The sequence below is a fragment of the Anabrus simplex genome, chromosome 1 (genome assembly GCF_040414725.1).
Source record: "Anabrus simplex isolate iqAnaSimp1 chromosome 1, ASM4041472v1, whole genome shotgun sequence".
Classification (NCBI taxonomy): domain Eukaryota; kingdom Metazoa; phylum Arthropoda; class Insecta; order Orthoptera; family Tettigoniidae; genus Anabrus; species Anabrus simplex.
In genome coordinates, this window is record NC_090265.1 from 1,490,042,298 (window position 1) to 1,490,063,012 (window position 20,715).

Genomic DNA, 20,715 nt, shown 5'->3' on the forward strand with positions numbered 1-20,715 from the left:
GAAACAAATACTCGGAGTTTCATAGCCCTTCAAGTTATTCTTGAAGGTTTGATAGAAGTTTCGTGAATTATTTTGTAAGAAATTATCCTGTACTGTATTTCTAGTAGCTGTGATTTTTCATAGTATCTTTTGACACTCCTTATAATTCTTGCTGTTTCCTTCCTTTGCAGTTTAAATAACTCATAATGTTAATTTTTTCCACAACATTTCCATATTATCCATGTTTTCATTTCTTCCATTAGTGCTTCTTCACAAATGTCATTCCACCAGACCTTCTTTTTTGTTTTAGTTGACCCAAATATCTTTCTTGCTGTATTGTTAATTTGTTTTGACACTTCTTGCCAATAACCACGTTGAGTTACTTTTTATTTTAATTTCTTTCTGAAAATTCTTAATTGCTTCTTGGGAAATGTTGAGTTTATCTGTATTATATTCCATTAGTCTTTTTGGTTTCTTTTGTGTTTTTTCTTCATTATACACTTATGCCTTTCAGCATTCAGTCTGCCTCTGTGAATTTACTAACCACTGCCATAATCCTCTATTTGTAACTAGTTCTGTGGCCTAGATCTATATCTCTTATCTTTAAATCATTCGAAACCGAGTCGGACCATCGTTGTCTTGGTCTCCCTCTACTTCTCTTACCCTCCATAAGAGTCCATTCGCCTCACATGACCCCACCACCAAAGCCAGTTTATGTGTCCAGCTTCATTGATTAATATAATCTAAAGAAAGCAAAGTAAATAAACAGCTTAATAATATGGATAAATAGTAATACAGTAGAATTCCACTGTAACGAACACCAGTACAACGAAATTTTCAGAATAACGAATTTTTTTTGGTCCCTTCCTTTTTCCCTATTTGTTGTATGTTAAAATATTTCATTTTAACGAATTTTGTAGTTTCAGTTTAATGAATTAAAATTGAGCTATTTTCTTTACCAGTTTGACCATATTTACTCAAATTAAAACCAAAATTCATCCTGTTTTATGACCAACATTTTTCTTGTTACATTATTTCGTTATTCAGACGATATGATCGCCATTTTCCATATACGCACCGTACGCGATCGAGAAGGCAATCACTTTTGTGTAACCAATACGCTTCGCTCAGTTCTCACATATGGTATGGAACTTATTTGGGAAAGACTAACGGTGTCCGACCTTCGAACTATTGAAAATGTAAAGGCCAGATTTCTGAAACGAACACTGGGCATCTCCAATTTATCCAAAGAAACTTTTTTACTGGAAGATTTGAAAATAAGAATGCAGCTTTCACATACGCAGCAAGAAGTAGTAGTTCTCTAAGAGAGAAAGAGAAAACAAGCAAAAATTATCCTGGATTTTTATTCAGCTGATGCTATGATTGACCGCAAATAATGACGTGAGAAGTGCTTTGAATAGGCAGGCGGTACATGGGTTTCACCATCGTCTATGCCGGCGATCAGACTTTCATGAACCGTCCCTACATTGTATGATATACATTGCGATCGCTATCATTTCAGCAAATGCAACAAGAGAACAAAATCTTCACTAGAATATGCGAAAGATTAATGGATTTTTCTTTTAATGCACATTTGTGCGCTATTAAATAAATAAATATGCTTCGCCCGTCATCCAATGTAAGACGTCACTCCATTAGCTGAGTAGGAGCGCCAAGTTTGCAATCCACCAATGAACACTGCGCTTTGCGTAACCAATAGGCTTCGCCCATCAACCAATGTAAGACGTCACACTATTGGCTGAGTAGGATTGCGATGTTTGTAATCCACAAATGAACGTGGCGGTTTCGTCGCATCACGCATTGCATGTTTATTCTTCGTATTTAATTCGCAAAGCCTATTCAAAGCACTTCTCACATTCTCTTTGACTTCCGATGTCATTATATGGACCCGTCCAGCTGCGGTCAATCATAGCATCAGCTGAATAAAAATCCAGGCTGATTTCTGCTTGTTTTCTCTTTCTCTCTTGGAGAACTACTTCTTCTTGCTGTTAAGGTTATATCATTAAACTTGCAAAGTTCATGTGCATTTTGTTAAATAAATAAGTACATATCATCGCAAATGGATAAGCAGAAGCGACAGCAGTTTTCGTTGAGTGAAAAACGTAAAATACTTGCGGAAGTAGAGAAAGGCAGAAAGAAAGGAGATGTAGCGAAGAAGTATGGCATTAGCCCGTCAACACTTTCTACTTTTTTAAAACAGAAAAATAAGATAGAGGAAAACATTGATGCTGATGCCCGAGGTCCACAGCGTAAGAAGATTAGGACAGCCGACTACAAGGAGGTGGACCAAGTCGTCTATACGTGGTTTGTGGAAAAACGGAGTAAAAACATTCCAATAAATGGCCCACTGTTATGTGAGCGTGCGCGATCTTTCGCACGTTTGCTTGGGTCACCTAAGTTTATGGGTAGTGCTGGTTGGCTTCATAGGTTCCGGGAGAGATATGGCATATCCCACAAAATTATAAATGGTGAAGCTAACGATGCCCCGAAGGAAGTTGCGTCTTCATGGCGGCTGGAGACTCTAAAGGATGCCTTGAAAGAATATTCGCCGGCAGACATTTATAATTTAGACGAAACTGCGTTATTTTATAAACTAATGCCGAACAAACCCCTTGACTTTAAGGGAAATAAGTGTTTTGGGGGCAAACGTTCAAAAGAACGTATCACGGCTCTTTTGTGCTCCAATTCCACAGGGACGGACAAACTGAGGCCTCTCATAATTGGGACGTTTGGGAAGCCAAGATGCTTCAAGGGGGTGCAACATCTGCCCTGTGAATACAGACACAACTCTAAGGCATGGATGACATCTGTGCTATTCAAAAAGTGGTTGTTGGACTTGGAACGTCGGATGAAGGCCGAAAAGAGGAGAATTCTTCTATTATTGGACAACTGCTCTTCTCATAATTGTGTGCCTTGCCATTTGGAGCATGTAAACGTTTTATTTTTGCCTCCAAATACAACTTCAATTCTGCAGCCGCTGGATCAGGGTATAATTCAGGCAGTAAAGCGGCATTACCGAGCTCGTGTAGTCCGTCAAATGCTGTGCAACGTTGCCACGAATAGAGACATTAAGATCAATATATTGGAAGCAATGCAGGTGTTTAATGCTGCATGGAAATCCTTGAATGCAGACATCATCACAAACTGCTTTAGAAAAGCTGGAGTGGTTTTTACAGAAGACGTCGCAGAAAGTGAAGTGTTGGATGATGTGGAAACCGAGGAGAATTGGAAGCGTTTGTGTACAACATTGGATGTGCCATCTACGGTAAGTCTTACCGACTACATCAATGTAGATCATGATGTAATAGTCCACAAAGAAATCACCAATGAGGAAATTGTGGAGGACATTATGAATGATAGAGATCCATGAGATGAGGAGGAAGAGGAAGACAACCCTCAAAATGATTGTGATCGACAGAGCTTGACTCTTCAGCAGGCAACGAACATGGCACTTAGTCTTCAAGATTTTCTTGTGTCACGAAGTGACGTGCTAGAATCTGTTTTAAATTCATGTGCAGTGGTTGGTGACTATTTGGAATGAGCTTTTGTGTCTGGATCTGTTCAGAAGAAAATCACAGACTTTTTCAAAAAATGATGTTCTGGAACAGTGTATAGACTTGCTGGTACAATGTAAAAATAGATTTTCTGAAAACATCTGTCAGTACTTATTATTATAATGGTATTTTGAAGTTATATAGATCCTGCAGCTAATATAACAGGGCAGATGATCTCGTAGTTCCACCCCTAAAAACAACAATAACTAACGGATATAATACTAGGTGAGTTCTTAAGAATTGACTTATTTCAGTATAAAAAAATTTCAGTATAACAAATTAATTTCAGAGGTCCCCAAAATTTTGTTAAGCTGGTATTTTACTGTATTTACAATGAGATACACTTCTGGTCAATCACCAGAACTTCCATCACTACACACGATTAAAAACCAATCACAAAAATGTCACTTTGCTTTCATAAGCTCTTCTTTTGTTTCAATTGTCCTTACAAGTCCAGAACCAATAATATAAAAATCCTCCACGACAGCTTCAAAGTTAAAGTTCATTTTGGATCCATCAGCATTCATTTTCTGACAGTTAACATGTGACACCTACAAACAAAAAAATTATGTTATAACACGATATTTAATGACTGCTGAATACAGTATTGGTATAAATATAGGATATATAGGAAAATATTTTTCCATATTCTTCTGAATGTAAACCTTTAGTAAACCTTTAGGTAGCTTAAATGTTCACTTTACAATGGCGAAAAATGAAAGTATCCTCCTATTCAATACATCATATATTCCGTCATTAGACGGAGTAAACAAGTTCAGACATGTTTCGGCTCGTTTGAGCCATCTTCAGTGAAAAAATTAGGGGGGTTGGAATAATTTACATAATATGAGTTGAAAAAATGCTAAAAAACATAATGAAAGCGCAAATGAAAAAACAAACAAAAGAGAGCCTAGACGGAAACAAAATAGCACAAATATACAATATTTACATCAATATGCAGAGCAAAAAACAACTTATTGCGACAAAATTCAGTGAAACAGGTGTTAATTTGAAATAATAATTGATACTAAAAACTGCGTTAACCTAAGAAACAGGGGAATGAGAAAACAAATGATGCAGATGGAAATGAATAATAGTAGCACATGGTGAGGTTGTGGACCTCATAGTTTACAAATTATTAGTTTATAAAAACGACAAAACAGTTTGAAATCGCTGTCAAAATCCTAGTGGAAACCCATCACATAAAATTGGTCAGGAGGAGAGCGGGAGCAAACATTTTGAGAGAAACCAAGCCTGAATTAACCTGCAGGCGAAAAGGAATGATTCTAATATCTTGTAATAAGCTTAAATGTTGTAAAATTCAAATGTATAGTTAAGCACTACAAATGCTACTAAAGCAAAATTTTGCACATTTAATATATTAATATCACTCATGAAATAATATTTATATTTTTTAAAAGTGTATTAACTACCTCCATAAATGTTATCAAATTTGCATATATATACATTTTTGCAGTTAAAAGAGGTCTGCACAACAAATACTACAATTCAAACAAATACTACAATTCATTGAATATTTACAGATTCTTTTGCTCAAATGGTTTTAAAATTTACATGAAGAATATATTCTAGAATCTCCAAAATATCTCCTCCAAATTTTTTTCACAACAAATATTGCTACATATCGAATAAATACTACAATTCATTGAATATTTACAGGATTCTTTTGCTGAAATGGTTTTAAAATTTACATGAAAAATATATTCTAATAATAATAATGTTATTTGCTTTACGTCCCACTATTACAGGTTTTGGATATGCTGAGGTGCCGGAATTTAGCCCCGCAGGAGTTCTTTTTCGTGCCAGTAAATCTACCGACACGAGGCTGACGTATTTGAGCACCTTCAAATACCACCGAACTGAGCCAGGATCGAACCTGCCAGGTTGGGGTCAGAAGGCCAGCGCCTCAACCGTCTGAGCCACTCAGCCCAGCCCCACGCTTTTGACATGCATTTTAATGATTAGGAAATGTGTACTATCACCTCTAGTACCCTACCGACTATTATTTAGAAGGTAAAAAAAAATGCTAGACTACTGGGACTCGAACCCACAAAAAACTGCATAGCAGCAAACGACGTTTGCCCTAACGACCACGGCTACCAATGAAGCTTCCGGTTGACTGCTTGTGTGCTACTGATATAGTCAGTAGCAACAACTTGCTACTTGGGAAATTTTTAAGAATTCTGTGATAGCTGGACAGGAAGCATGACTTACTTTAAAAATATATACATAAATTACATCGTAACAACTTAATTTCGCACAGCATCATGCAGATGTAGATTCATCTTGATGTGTAGCCATCTTGATTCTTTACAGTAGCGTCCCCAATATGAGCGAAGTCTCAGATTGTCGTTCTCTATATGCGATTTTCTATTTTACGCAATAAAAATATCACACGAGAACACTTTTACGTATTCTAAAAACAACTTTATTCCACTACGAAACTCATCCTGTCAGAAGAAGAAGACATTCCGTGCCTCTCTCAGAATACAAAAAAGAAAACAATCGCTCTCTAAAACAATCTACATAGAATTTATACATGTTTTACATCAGAGATCTAATGGTGCTGTTCCTTGACGCCATATTGGAAATCTGTGTGCCGTACGTCCGCACGTTATACGTCCATGGACACGAAACATAAATATAATAACATAATAATTTCGGCTCATCATAAAACTTCAAAATACCAGTATTGAAGGTTTTATCCAAATTAGGATACCTGTCCTACGACAATTATCCCCCCCTAAAACCTTCAATACTGATTCCGGACCTTCTCTTCTCCAGGTCCCAAATTACAAGTAGTCGTCTTGTTATCTATGTCTTCAGCTATTCCATCCTCCAGAACAGGTATCAGTGTATGTTGATCCTCTCCGAAGTCCGTACTCCTCCGGGATCCCCTAGAGAGTGCCCACTCTCCGGTCCCTCCGCTATCCTGTAGGGGTCGAGATAACATCTTCTCCTTGAGAAACCTCGCTGCCATTTCAGTCGTCTTTTTCCTTTTTCTTGGAAGATTCACCTGTTGTATCTTCTGAGCTTTTCTCACCATCCTTCTCACTTTTTTTCTTATTTTCCGCTGTTTTACTATCTGATTGATCCTTCTCTCTAGATGCCTTTCCGGACCTTGCTTCTTTTTCAGAATCTTTCTTGCCAACTTTTTCTGATGAAGTCTCTCAGCCTCTTTTCTAAGAAATCTATCTTCACGATAACGTACATATCGCCGCAAGCGTGCCCTTGAGTGATAATAGATAGTTAGAACTCTCTCTTGTTCTTCATACCATGACAAGTAGGTACGACACCAATCATAGTAATACACCCCCACAATCCGGGCATATTCAGCACCTATGGTTTCAGTTTTGTCTTTAGATTTGGGTACGATTTCCTTCTCTTCTTCTCCCCCGGCTTTCTTTTCAGCTTTTCCATCTCCTCCGCTTTCTCCTTCCTTACTACCAACAGAACCTACTGAGTCAAGAATCATAAAGTTGACAAGGTTGAGCTCCTTTTCATCATCTTTTCCACCACTCTCTTCATCGTCACTCTTGGATTTGTCGGCCAAGAGAGCCTTGAACTTGATGTGATCTAAGGAACACAGATGATGTTCGTAAGACATTAGTGTATTGAATCTTTGTTTACACACCCGGCAGTATGGATTCAAGAATTTCACCATATTCTCATGATCCTCAGAAGTCATGTGTGTTGATTTGGGCTGCTTGTAATTGAGCTTACAAATGGCACAGAACTTCGTTCTATCAGACAGTGTATGCCGGAACTCTTCAGTTTCATCTAGCATGCGGTGCTTTTGACGTTGATTCATACGCATTCGCTGCAAGGTCTGCTTATGTAGTAATGATTGTTTCCTCATGACATTTATGTGTTTAGGTGAATAGAGGTGCATTTTGTACTCCTGTACTGTGTCACATTGTATTAAGCAATGAGGACAGGACAGATCATACGCAGGTTTCTTTCGTTGATCTTCTTCAGTTGCAGAATGAGCATCGAAATCTTGATCTTTTGCATTGTTAGCCTCTGAAATGGTTTTCTCTTCGTCTTTCTTCTCCTTGACTTCGTTTTCCAAGGTGTTCATATCACTTACTACTTTATCTACCGGTACATCTAATTCTACGCTGTTGTTTTGGTCATTAATTTTGGAAATATCCTCTTTCAGATCTCTTACCAAGGAATCGATTCGGCCTTTTATCTCTTCAGATTGTGTCCTGATCAAGGTAGTTAGTTGCGTAAGCATCCGGTCGTTGGCTTCCTTCTCCGAGACAACTTCAAAATCGAAACTACCTGGGTCTTCCTCATTTTCTATCAGATCCCGGCGTAGTCTCTCTTGTAGTTCCGACTTGCTCCCATCCGTCGGTAATCCTCGGGATATCAGCGCCTTTCGTACAATCACTACGGTCATTTGATCAATCTTCATCATTAAACTTCGAAAGTCCTGTCACGGTCGCCAATTTGTCGTTCTCTATATGCGATTTTCTATTTTACGCAATAAAAATATCACACGAGAACACTTTTACGTATTCTAAAAACAACTTTATTCCACTACGAAACTCATCCTGTCAGAAGAAGAAGACATTCCGTGCCTCTCTCAGAATACAAAAAAGAAAACAATCGCTCTCTAAAACAATCTACATAGAATTTATACATGTTTTACATCAGAGATCTAATGGTGCTGTTCCTTGACGCCATATTGGAAATCTGTGTGCCGTACGTCCGCACGTTATACGTCCATGGACACGAAACATAAATATAATAACATAATAATTTCGGCTCATCATAAAACTTCAAAATACCAGTATTGAAGGTTTTATCCAAATTAGGATACCTGTCCTACGACAAGATAAGAACGCTAAACAGCCTCTTCAACTTTGGCATAGCTATACTAGAGAATATTTTCCCAGATTGCACATAAACGAAAGTTGTAGTACGCGTTTTCAACCAAACTTCCAGATAAATGTCCGAACTGCCAAATAAATTTATACCGCACTTTTATCTGGCTGTCGTAGTACAGGCCCGAAAAGGTTCAACAGCTCCAATTGGTAATCTTGTGCACCATTAAAATAACATCTAATATCATACTTTAAAATGCCCCTAACAGTATTTTGCTTGGCAACTTATGAGAAGCGAGCATTTGTTGTTACTTTGAAAGGTTCAATAGCTTGAATTGGTAATCATGTGCACCATTAAGGTAACATCTAATTTCTTATTTTAAAATGACCCTAACACTTCCTTTGCTTGGCAACTTATGAGAGGAAGTTGAATGAAGATTTCTCCTCCCCTACACAATATATGCACAGGTCTACATCATTAATTTAAAAATTTAAAAATAATTGACTTGACAATTTCTTGATTAGTAAAAATATAGCATTTGAGATATTTACTCTAATCAGTCTTAATAATTTCTTAATCATACAAAAAACATTTCACATCACCTTAAAATTCTTCTCCTCTGAAGTCACAGGTTTCCACAGCACACCAATAATATTACCTCCATAGCAATCGTGAAAGAAGAGAGCATAGTCACCATATCCATCCTAAGAAAAAGACAGAATATTTTATAAACCTTTACAGGAAGATAAACCACCATTCATGTGAAAATATTAAGGTTATTTTTTAACTAAGGACAAATTGCCTGCCTCTTTTAAAATGATATACAGGTAAACCTCGTTATACACGGATTCGTTATCCGGGACTTTGCATATGCCATTTCGGTTTTTGAGTCTAGTACTGTCACCTGTTAACAGTGCATGGAAGCTGTAATGCCTTAAGGCGGGTGCAGACATGCATGTCGAACGCTGTAACGCACACTATATTGCACGCCAAGGTTAAACGGGACAAGAGTGTCTCTACGCGCATCTTCTGTCGTGTTTGTCGAGACGTGAATCGTCAGTTCAGATCAGTAGAGCTATCAAATTACACTTGACAGGTTTCGTATTTAAAATGCGAGGTAAAAGGAAGGAAATGTGCCTTTCGAGGGAAAGAAGCGTGTACCAAAGCTGTAATTGTTAGAAACACAGAAGTTTTGGATCGCTATGAGAAAGGTGAGCATATTGTTGACATTCAGTGTGCTTTGAGACTTAGTGAATCCACTGAGAGAACTATTTGTGACAATGAGGAATCAATTCGAAAAACTGCTCACAATCTTCTACTAACATAAGTGTGACTAGAGTGACCAATTCTCGCTCAGAAGCGATGGAAAGAATGGATCAGACTGAGCATCACAACCAACAACACATCTCTCTCTGGAGCTGCTATTCAAGCTAATGTCAAGAGCTTGTGTGCAGAGTTTAGTTTATTATTGTGTGTTTCAGTATTCAGTTTTTAAGTGTATAAAAGTTGTATTATTTCAGAAACATGATAATGGTTATTTCTTGTAAAAATACGAAGAACATCTGCTATTTTAAATTTAATATGTGAGTAAACAGAAACGTAACCTTATATTTTACATATAAAATAAATGACACTCGATTTACACGAATTTGGTATGTGCAACAATTCCACTGAACGTAACTATCGCGTATAACGTCTACCTGTATGTTGTACATGTGCACTGACTCCCAAAATCCCTTATGGACAAACACATGCTTGTTGCAATGCTAGTACTGTGTTTTTGCTTCGTAATGTGCAATGGAACTCATTAAGACGATCAAGTGGCCCGCAGGGTTGAGAGATTCAGTCAGTTATCCAGTTCTTGACAGCAAAAAATGTGCCACAGACAAAGATTCACCACCAGATCTGTGAAGTTTATGGTCCCAACACTACGAGTGATGGAAAAGTCCATAAACGGGTAAGGTTATTCAAGGAAGGTACCAAAAATGTTCATGACAACTGAAGCACTGGTCGACCATCTCTGATCTGCAACAATATTGTGCATGAGGATGACACCACACTTCATGCAAATGGACAGTTCACAATATCCTCCCACAGGTTTCAAGGTCTGTTCTCGACAAAATTGCATCAGAGAAGTTGGAATATACAAAGTTGTGCAAATGGTGGGTTCCAGAGATACTGACCATAGAACACAAAATAAAAAATGTCCCAGTGCTTTAAAATTTTTGACCCAGTACCATGAAGAAGGTGATGCATTATTGGGACCACATTGTCACAGGAAATGAGACATCTGGTTTATGGAGACGCCGAGGTGCCAGAACTTTGTCCTGCAGAATTCCTTTCATGTACCAGTAAATCTACCAACACAAGGCTGATGTACATGAGCACCTACAAATATCACCAGACTGAGTCAAGATTGAACCTGCCAAGTTGGGCAGACACAAAAACAGACTTTCTCATCTCACAAGATTATAACAAGCATATTTTGAAACAAATGTGGAGTTCTGCTATTGTCCAGGCCACCTTTTGAGCAGACTAAAGAGGAAGAGAGGGAACAGTCCAAGGCAAGATGAGGATGAGAGGGGCTGCACCCACTGTGTTAACACTTGGTACGAGAGGGAGCAAGGAAGGGAGGCACACGTTTCATGCCTTCTGTCAGCACAAGTTATGGCAATGATGTACCCAATGCAGAGCTGTCATACTTATTCATTGGATGTCTTGACCACGGAGGTATATTTACTATCATATTACGTTCAAAACAGCAGGAGCTGTACGGAACTCCAAAAATATTAATACAATAATGCATTAATTCTTTCAAATGTGCAGAAGTTATAATCGGAGAGCTGTGCTGTGTTATAGTGCTGGAGAGCAAGTTTCAATTGTACGCCGGTTCATTTGCAACCAAGGTAAGTGTGACGAAGCAATTACTTCCGCTTTAGTCTGTTCTGCTGCTATTTTGCTTTATGTCACACCGACACAGATGTGTCTTATGGTGACGACGGGATAGGAAATGCCTAGGAAGTGGAAGGAAGCGGCCGTGGCCTTAAGGTACAGCCCCGGCATTTGCCTGGTGTGAAAATGGGAAACCACGGAAAACCATCTTCAGGGCTGCCGACAGTGGGGCTCAAACCCACTATCTCCCGATTACTGGACACTGGTCACACTTAAGCGACTGCACCTATCGAGCTCGGTTTTGGTCTGTTCAAAAGTATAGCCGACAACATGCTGCCAAGAACAATAATCAATGCAGCTGCGTACTGTGCGACCTTGATGAAACATCACTGCACAATCTAGAATAAACACCATGGCCTTCTGTCTGCTACAGTGCTGATGCTTCATGACTACATTATGTAGCTTGAATGCAAGCTCACAATGAATCATTTGACTGGCAGCAAACTGATCACCCAGCTAATGCCCTTACATTGCTTCTAGTGACTACCACTTCTCCTTTGCCTGAATAGGTTCCTCAGTGGTTAGCATTTCTCATCACAGGTGGCAAACTTCTAAGATGAGGGTCTACAAAAACTTTTCACAATACCACACGTGTTTGAAGAAAAATGGAGATTATGTGGAAAAGTAGCTGAATGTATGTAGAATCGGATTACATATATATTGCCCAAACATATTCAGTAGTACCGTATTTTCTTGCATAATTAACGCCCAATATTTTTTGGTCAAAATGGGGGGGGGAAATGTTTGCATATTCTCACATCCACTTTCTCATTGATTTCTTGCACTGTTCTGAATGTGTTTCAAAATAATGATGACAAGACACAGTCTTCCTACTAAGAAACTTGACATTCCAAATACTGTACTGCACAATTTCCTGTTATCACCCATTAGGAAATACCACTGGTCACTACATTACTTTAGTTCAGTGAATGAATCAATGCAGACCCAACTAGAGACACTCTTTTCCAGTCTGGTACAGATAAATTTTATGAGTGTTTTGGGAACATGTGTGTTTTGTGATCTTAAAATTGTTTGTTAATCCACAATAAACAAATATTCGAGTAATATCTCATCACATAAACTCACAGTTAACAGTTACGCTGAAACACAAAAGAATGGTGCAGGGGGCAGCAAGAATTCAGTGTTCGAGTGCAACGTGCCCTACTGGCAGAAATAGAAAATTGCACTTTAAGTGACCAACAAGTCCTGAAAAGTATTTTGTGGCCCAAAATGTGGTGAATTTCACGAGTAGAAGAGGATCTAAAGAATTATGTGATTTAGTTATGCAACAATGGATATACTGTTTCCCACAAAACGCTGAATTTTGAGGATAAGAAATAACTGCTGCACATGGATTCAGTGTCTCAGATTTTAAAGTTAGCCGAGTCTGGACGATTAACTTTATGAAGAGAAATGGACTTTCTCTTCAACAAACATCATTATGCCAAACAACGCAGAAAGATTTTAAATAAAAAGGTCATCTATTTTCATAGCTTCGTGACTGGGAAGTGGAAAGTAAGTTATCGCGCACTACTGGAAGCGAGAAACAATGATATATGTTTGCCATAGCAACTGAAGCTTACAGCTTATGTTGTTCCGAAATGAAAAACAATAATGAAAATAAAATTTCCGTGAGGGATCCATGTTTGTATCTAAGAAAAGGAGTGAATAGGCACATAACTCAGACAAGATTGGATACAAACATTTTGGGGTATCAGAGCGGGGTCTCTCCTCATGGTGGACAGTTTTCGTGATACCTTGACTGAAGACACTAAGAAATTACTGGAACCCACAAAAACCAATTTGGCATTGATACCTGGTGGACTAACATCAGTAATTCAACTCTTGGATTTTTTGCTAAATAAACCAGTGAAGGCCAATGTGTGGAAACTGTCGGTGCTGGATTGGAAAGTGTGCACGAACTTACTAAAAAAGACAAGCTTCATAAACCACCGGTGGAACTCATTTGTGAATGGATATTGTGCACTTGGGACACGATTTCTTCTAAGTTGTTCAAAAAGAGCTTCAAGAAAATGGGAATCTTGAATATGTTACACAGAACTGAAAGCGACTTAAGCTGCGTCCACACCAAGAGGTTTTTGTTAACTTTGTTAATAAACATTGTTAATGCACAATGTTCATGAACATTTCTGTATGTTGACAAACAAAGTAGCGTGTTCATTAACTTTTTGAGCATGTTGATTAAAAAAAAAATTCTTTAACTTTTGTGAATGAAACTTTTCATTAACATTTCATGTTTTCATTAACATTTCAGTTTGCACATGCGGAAAGACGCAATTAGACCACGCGAATTCGTAGCACGGAATACGATGCTCTTTTTATTTCTTGAAATCGACTATCGAATTGCAAGCAACTCGTACACTGCACGGAATTACAAAATACCAGGAAGTATATGACAATATTATTTTGTTAACATGAAGTGGTCAAATGGAAAGGTCTTGGCACTAATTGAATCCTACCAGAATTATCTCGTTTATTGGGAAAGTCGGCATCCAAACCATGAGGACAGGAATCCTTGAAAGGATAATTACTTGGAACTGGCCTCTCAGTTTAATTGCACTCAACATGATATTGAGTATAAAATTAACAAACTCAGAGGTCAGTTCCACAGAGAATTCTTGAAAGTGAAGAAGAGCAAAAAATGAGGAAGCAGTCCGGATTGTGTTTACACTACAATTTATAAATCTCATTTTTTTCAACCGTATTGGAGTTCAGAGTATCAAATTATAATAATTAAAGAACCACCTTTCCAAGACACAAAATCCTTATATTTAGGATGAAATCATTTAATCACAAATTGGACATGTTTCACTCAACTTTGTGAGCATCATCAGCAATAGTTAACATAAATCATTGGTGGGTCAGGGCCCTGAACCTGGTGTATATCACAAAAGAATGTCTAATATACATTGATAAAATATATAAATTTAACACTTTAAAATAATCAATAAGATTATTTATGTCTATTAAAACAAAAACAAACAAAAAAATTTTTATCATTAAAATTGTTTAAAATGTGAAACGGAATGGATGGCTTAAAAGTTAAAAATAGTATATGGTAATTAGATGTTCTTAAAAATCGTTGTTCAATATATCTACGCTCGATTGCATTAAACTGTTTATGATAAAATCAGTTTTTCATATCAGGGTGAGTTCTTATTATAAACTATATTGCTGTTTTTTAAAAATAAAGATGATGAGAAACGCTAAAATCGCACACGATGGTTGAAAAACGAAGTTCACTGGTGATAAAATGTCGTCTAGATCGGCGTAAATTAGCCTTTATGGGACTCCTTGCGTTGTAATTTCAGCCGTTATTTTGTGCAGTAATGTGTTGAAATTGTTCTTCTAACGGAAAATTACTGATCTATTACATGGAATTGATCGGATATATCCCGTGTGTGAACTGGTCCCTTGGTTAAAGTAAACAACCAATCTTGAATATGTTACACAGGACTGAAGGCGACTTAAGCTGCGTCCACACCAAGAGGTTTTCGTTAACTTTGTTAATAAATGGAATTGATCGGATGTATCCCGTGTGTGAACTGGTCCCTTGGTTAAACAACCAATCTTGATTATGTTACACAGGACTGAAGGCGACTTAAGCTGCGTCCACACCAAGAGGTTTTCATTAACTTTGTTAATAAACATTGTTAATGCACAGCAAACACTAATTTTCAAATTCGAAATAGAAATTTTTATACCTACGAGGGTCATCCAACAAGTAACAGACAATTTTCTAAAAATTAACATTTTTTAAAAACAGGTATTTGCCTGTACACAAAAACACAGATGCATAGATTTTTACCCTCTATACACTATATTAGCTAGAAAAAACCTGAAAACAATAAATACAGATGTCACTTTGCTAAGGCAACAGCGGCAGTCGCAGTTGTTAAAGTAAACAACCAAGGGACCAGTTCACACACGGGATACATCCGATCAATTCCATATAATAGATCAGTAATTCTCCGTTAGAAGAACAATTTCAACACATTACTGCACAAAATAACGGCTGAAATTACAACGCAAGGAGTCCCATAAAGGCTAATTTACGCCGATCTAGACGACATTTTATCACCAGTGAACTTCGTTTTTCAACCATCGTGTGCGATTTTAGCGTTTCTCATCATCTTTATTTTTTAAAAACAGCAATATAGTTTATAATAAGAACTCACCCTGATATGAAAAACTGATTTTATCATAAACAGTTTAATGCAATCGAGCGTAGATATATTGAACAACGATTTTTAAGAACATCTAATTACCATATACTATTTTTAACTTTTAAGCCATCCATTCCGTTTCACATTTTAAACATTTTTAATGATAAATTTTTTGTTTTTTTTTGTTTTAATAGACATAAATAATCTTATTGATTATTTTAAAGTGTTAAATTTATATCTTTTATCATTGTATATTAGACATTCTTTTGTGATATACACCAGGATCAGGGTCCTGACCCACCAATGATTTATGTTAACTATTGCTGATGATGCTCACAAAGTTGAGTGAAACATGTCCAATTTGTGATTAGACGATTTCATCCTAAATATAAGGATTTTGTGTATTGGAAAGGTGGTTCTTTAATTATTATAATTTGATATTGTGTTTACACACCAACATGGTTTGCATATAGGAGCATGGTAAGAGAAGAAGATAGATAGACCACAATAAGCAATTTACAGGTAGAAGTAAGTAAACATGTAGGCTATTTATTGTTTTACACATATATAATTCTTAACATTGAGATTATCCATACATAAATATATGTTCATTACGGTCAGGGCACTCAATATGTAGGCGACCCCTGATGCAAGTGTAATGGACCAGTATAACTTGGAAACAATTCTCTAACCCATGGGTAAATAATGAAAATATCGATTTCTATTGTTATTATTATTATTATTATTATTATTATTATTATTATTATTATTATTATTATTATTATTATTATTATTATTATTATTATTATTATTTACGTAGTTATGTACGGACTTTATTTGGTATAATTCGTGGTCGTAACAAAACATGTGAGGTTATGTCACGACAAGTCTGCTATATGTATATTAATATGAGTTTATTTAATGCAAGAACATGTAATTAATAGTATATCATTTATTTTTACCTGTAAATATGATGCATAAATCCAATGCAACACACGGTAATAGTCCAGAACAAAGCACCTTGTCACTAGAGTTGTATAGAAAATTCCATTCATTGTAAATATGTTATTGTAGACTCTAGGAATTACGAGAAAACATGCTATGTCATACTTTCCTAGAAGCCTGGCCAGGCAATGTATATAAAGAGGCAGCCTTGGGAGTTGGAGTAGAGTTGTTAGCAAGAGTTGCTAGTTGGTTTTCTTTTTTGCTTTACATTGCACCGACACAGATAGGTCTTATGGCGGCGATGGGACAGGGAAGGGCTAGGAGTGGGAAGGAAGTGGCCATTGCCTTAATTAAGGTACAGACCCAGCATTTGCTTGGTGTGAAAATGGGAAACCACGGTAAATCATTTTCAGGGATGCCGACAGTGGGGTTCGAACCTACTATCTCTCGAATACTGGATTCTGGCCGCACTTAAGCGACTGCAGCTATCGAGCTCGGTAGAGTTGCTTGTGAAAGTCGTGAACTCGTGCTGTGATTTTGCTGACATGTTGATGCTGCAGTCTTCTTCTCCTTCATCTTAGCACTGAGTTGTTCAAAATGGCGGTACATTAATGTGTGTGTATAATGTGTATATAATTTGTAAATAAACCAGTGTACACAACTGACACCATCCCGTGTGTACATCTGTGGCTTTGTTTAGTTCTATACCTATTATCTTTAAATCATTAGAAACCGAGTCTAACCATCGTCGTCTTCGCCTCCCTCTACTTCTCTTACCGTCCATAACAGAATCCATTATTCTCCTAGGTAACCAATCCTCCTCCCTTCGCCTTACATGACCCCACCACCGAAGCCGGTTTATGCGTACAGCATCCATCGAGTTCATTCCTAATTTAGCCTTTATCTCCTCATTCCGAATACCCTCCTGCTTTTGTTCCCACCTGTTTGTACCTGCAATCATTCACGCTACTTTCATGTCTGTTACTTCCAACTTATGAATAAGATATCTAAAGTCCACCCAGCTTTCACTCCCATGAAGCAAAGTTGGTCTGAAGACAGACAGATGTAAAGATAGTTTTGTCCGGGAACCAACTTCCTTGTTACAGAATACCGTTGATCGAAACTCACTGCATACCTTTGCTGCACCTTGATCCAATCTCTCTCACTATACTATCATCCTGGGAGATTATATATCCTAAATACTTGAAATTATCTACCACTTCCAAATTTGTATCCCCAATCTGACATTGAATTCTCTTGGATTTCTCTCCTACTGACATCAATGTATTCTTGGAAAGGCTAATTTTCATACCACACTCATCACAACTATTTTCAACTGCAAGCTTCGAGAATAATCTGCCATTAAAACCAAGTCAGCCTCCCACAAGGCCAACCCCTCGTCCACGTCGTGGGAGGTGAGCAACAGCATGAAGTAGGGGACTGCCTGTAGGGAGGATGTACAGTGGGGACTGTGTGTGCCCCATGACCGCTACGGTAGCTGTGAAGGCCCTACAGAAATCCTAAAAAGTGACGGCTAACGGGGCTCTCATGAAGGCCTCAATGATACAGCAACGGCGGAGAAGGAGTCCTTTGGTACGGCGAAGCTGCGGATGAGGCAACCCTTCTTCTTGGGGATAAATAAAGAAGAAACCACTGCCTTGTGGTAAAGAGGGATCTTTAAAGGCTAAGGGAGATAACCCATACAAAAAATCCTGAGGTCTAGCGCAGACAGGAGGCAGCCCCTCTACTGGACTTAGGGTGCTGTGGGTTAATACTTCGAACACCTGAATTAAACTTATTACAGAAACCAGGCAAAATTTATGCTGGCCGGATTTTATGGAGACAACTTTTGCAATGAAATACAGGATAACGAATTGGATTCTGGAATGTAAAAGCTATGTACAAAACTGGCAGACTGGGAGAAGTAATGGCAGAAATGAAAAGGTATAAACTGAAGATACTTGGGTTGAGTGAAATAAGATGGACAGGCTACGGAGAGGTGAGGACAGAAGAGGGTGGTGTCATGATTTACTCTGGAAGAGAAGAAAATGATCAGCATTCAAGTGGAGTGGGTGTCTTACTCACAAAGAAAGCAAAAAATAGCATAACGGAATGGACCCCTGTATCACACTGGATAATTACTGTACGAATAAGAACCAAAGTTAGACCTGTGACCATAGTACAGTGTTATGCGCCAACAGAGGTAGCAGAAGAGGAAGAGAAGGAGTTTTATGATAGGCTGACATCAGCACTGGCAGGGATAAAGAAGGAGGACATTGTGGTATTGATGGGAGATCTAAATGCAAAAATTGGTAATGAAAATGAAGAAAGAGAAATCATCATGGGTAGACACGGAATAGGAGAAGAAAATAATAATGGCCAGAGATTCATAGACCTATGCAGTAATTTTGGGTTAGTTATAGGTGAATCATTGTTTCCACATAAGAACTGCCACAAGATCTCATGGGTGTCACCTGATCTCCGGACAGAAAACCAAATTGATCACTTGGCAATAAGTAAAAGATGGAGACATTCACTCTTGGATGTGAGGAATAAACGTGGAGCAGATGTAGGGAGCGACCATCACCTTATGATTGCTGATGTTAGATTGAAGGTGGCAGCACCAGTAAAACAGGCAGTAGTACGAACGAAACGTTTCAACTCCAGAAAATTTCGGAAACTTGAAGTGTAAAATGAATTTAAGATACATTTGAAGAACAGGTTTGAAGCCCTCGCCGAACAACCAGATGAAGATGTAAATACTAAATGGAATACAGTCAAGGAACTCTTTCATGGCACATGTGAAGAGATAGTGGGCTACAGAGAGCCAGGGAGGAAAGAATGGATATCGGATGACACTTGGGAATCAATCCAAAAGCGAAGAGAGTGCAAGGCACTTGTCAACTCCAATAGAACAAGGAACCAGAAAGCAGCAGCAATGAAAAAATACAGGGAGGCCAACAAGGAGGTTAAGAAGAAAGTGAGGAGAGATAAACAAGTGTTTACAGACCAACTGGCACAACACAAGTAGAAGAAGCAGCAAGAGTCGACAACAGCAAATAAGTATATGCCATTACGAGAAAGCTTTCTAGGAGCAACTTTTCAGGGCAGAAACTAGTCAGAGATGCAAACGGAGTAGCCTTGACATCTGAGACACAACAATTGGAAAGATGGAGACATCACTTCATGGAAATACTCAATAATCTTGGTGAGGAATCGAGAACTGAAGAAGTTGAAACCATTTTGGAGGATCCAGAAGGCTCGGTAGAACCACCAACACGACAAGAGATTGCACAAGCAGTGAAACAAATGAAGAGTGGCAAAGCACCCGGTGTAGATAATATTATCCCAGAAGCCCTAAAGGTAGATCCAGATTTAACAGCAGAAACCATGGAGCCACTTCTAACACTAATATGGAACGAAGAACACCTTCCAGAGGAGTGGAAGAAGGGTGTTCTCATCAAGATACCGAAAAAGGGTGACCTCTCAGATTGCAATAACTGGAGGGGAATAACGTTGCTCTCATATGGGGGAAAAGGTATGTCAAGAGTCATACTGAACAGAATAAGCATAGCCGTTGACAGGAGACTACGTCAAGAACAGGCAGGTTTCAGAGAAGGTCCATCTACTGTCGATCAGATTAACACACTAAGGCTAACCACTGAACAATTGGCTGAGTATCAGATATCTCTATATATACTTTTCATTGATTTTGAAAAGGCCTTTGACTCTGTCTACTGGAGGAAAATGTGGAAGGCTATGAAAAAGTTTGGAATTCCACAATGGAATTACACAGGCAATGTATGATGGATATACAGTAAAACCTCGTTAATTCGAAGTCGTTGGAACTCAAAAATCGGACTTTCAATTATGTGATTTCGAATTAACCGCCAATTCGCAATTCAGAAGTACCAACCCTCTCTGCGTTACAAAATATTCTAAGGCCCGTTACTGCATGCAGTTAACCTTGATTCACAGTTTATACCTTTCAAATGCCATGAAAAAAGAACTTTTTCCAAAATGTATCCAAGAAGGTGCATTTACAGTATTCAAATAATGAACTTGGATATCTAACTGGCAAACATAACCTCACGCAAGGAAAGAAAGATAAAGAAAGCTCGATTCAAGGACGAGAAATCTATGCTGGCTCCCATGTGCAAGTACTTTATTCATTGAATTACTATACTGTAAGCATTTTAGATGCCTTGTATTTACACAGAAAG

The 20,715-nt window shown here is 38.0% G+C and overlaps 1 protein-coding gene across 2 annotated transcripts in view; it reads right to left on the reverse strand.

Annotated features, from left to right (window-relative positions):
* Window positions 1-3,828: 3,828 nt before the first annotated feature.
* Window positions 3,829-20,715, reverse strand: part of Mat89Ba (nucleolar protein 6 Mat89Ba) — a 332,508-nt gene continuing 315,621 nt past the window's right edge. For both annotated transcript variants that reach the window (XM_067137975.2, XM_067137976.2), the window contains 2 exons: window positions 9,011-9,112; window positions 3,829-4,105 (listed from right to left, as the gene is read on the reverse strand). In XM_067137975.2, the coding sequence (XP_066994076.2) occupies window positions 3,959-4,105; window positions 9,011-9,112 (249 nt within the window). In that variant the 3' untranslated portion in view covers window positions 3,829-3,958. The remainder of the gene's footprint in view (window positions 4,106-9,010; window positions 9,113-20,715) is intronic.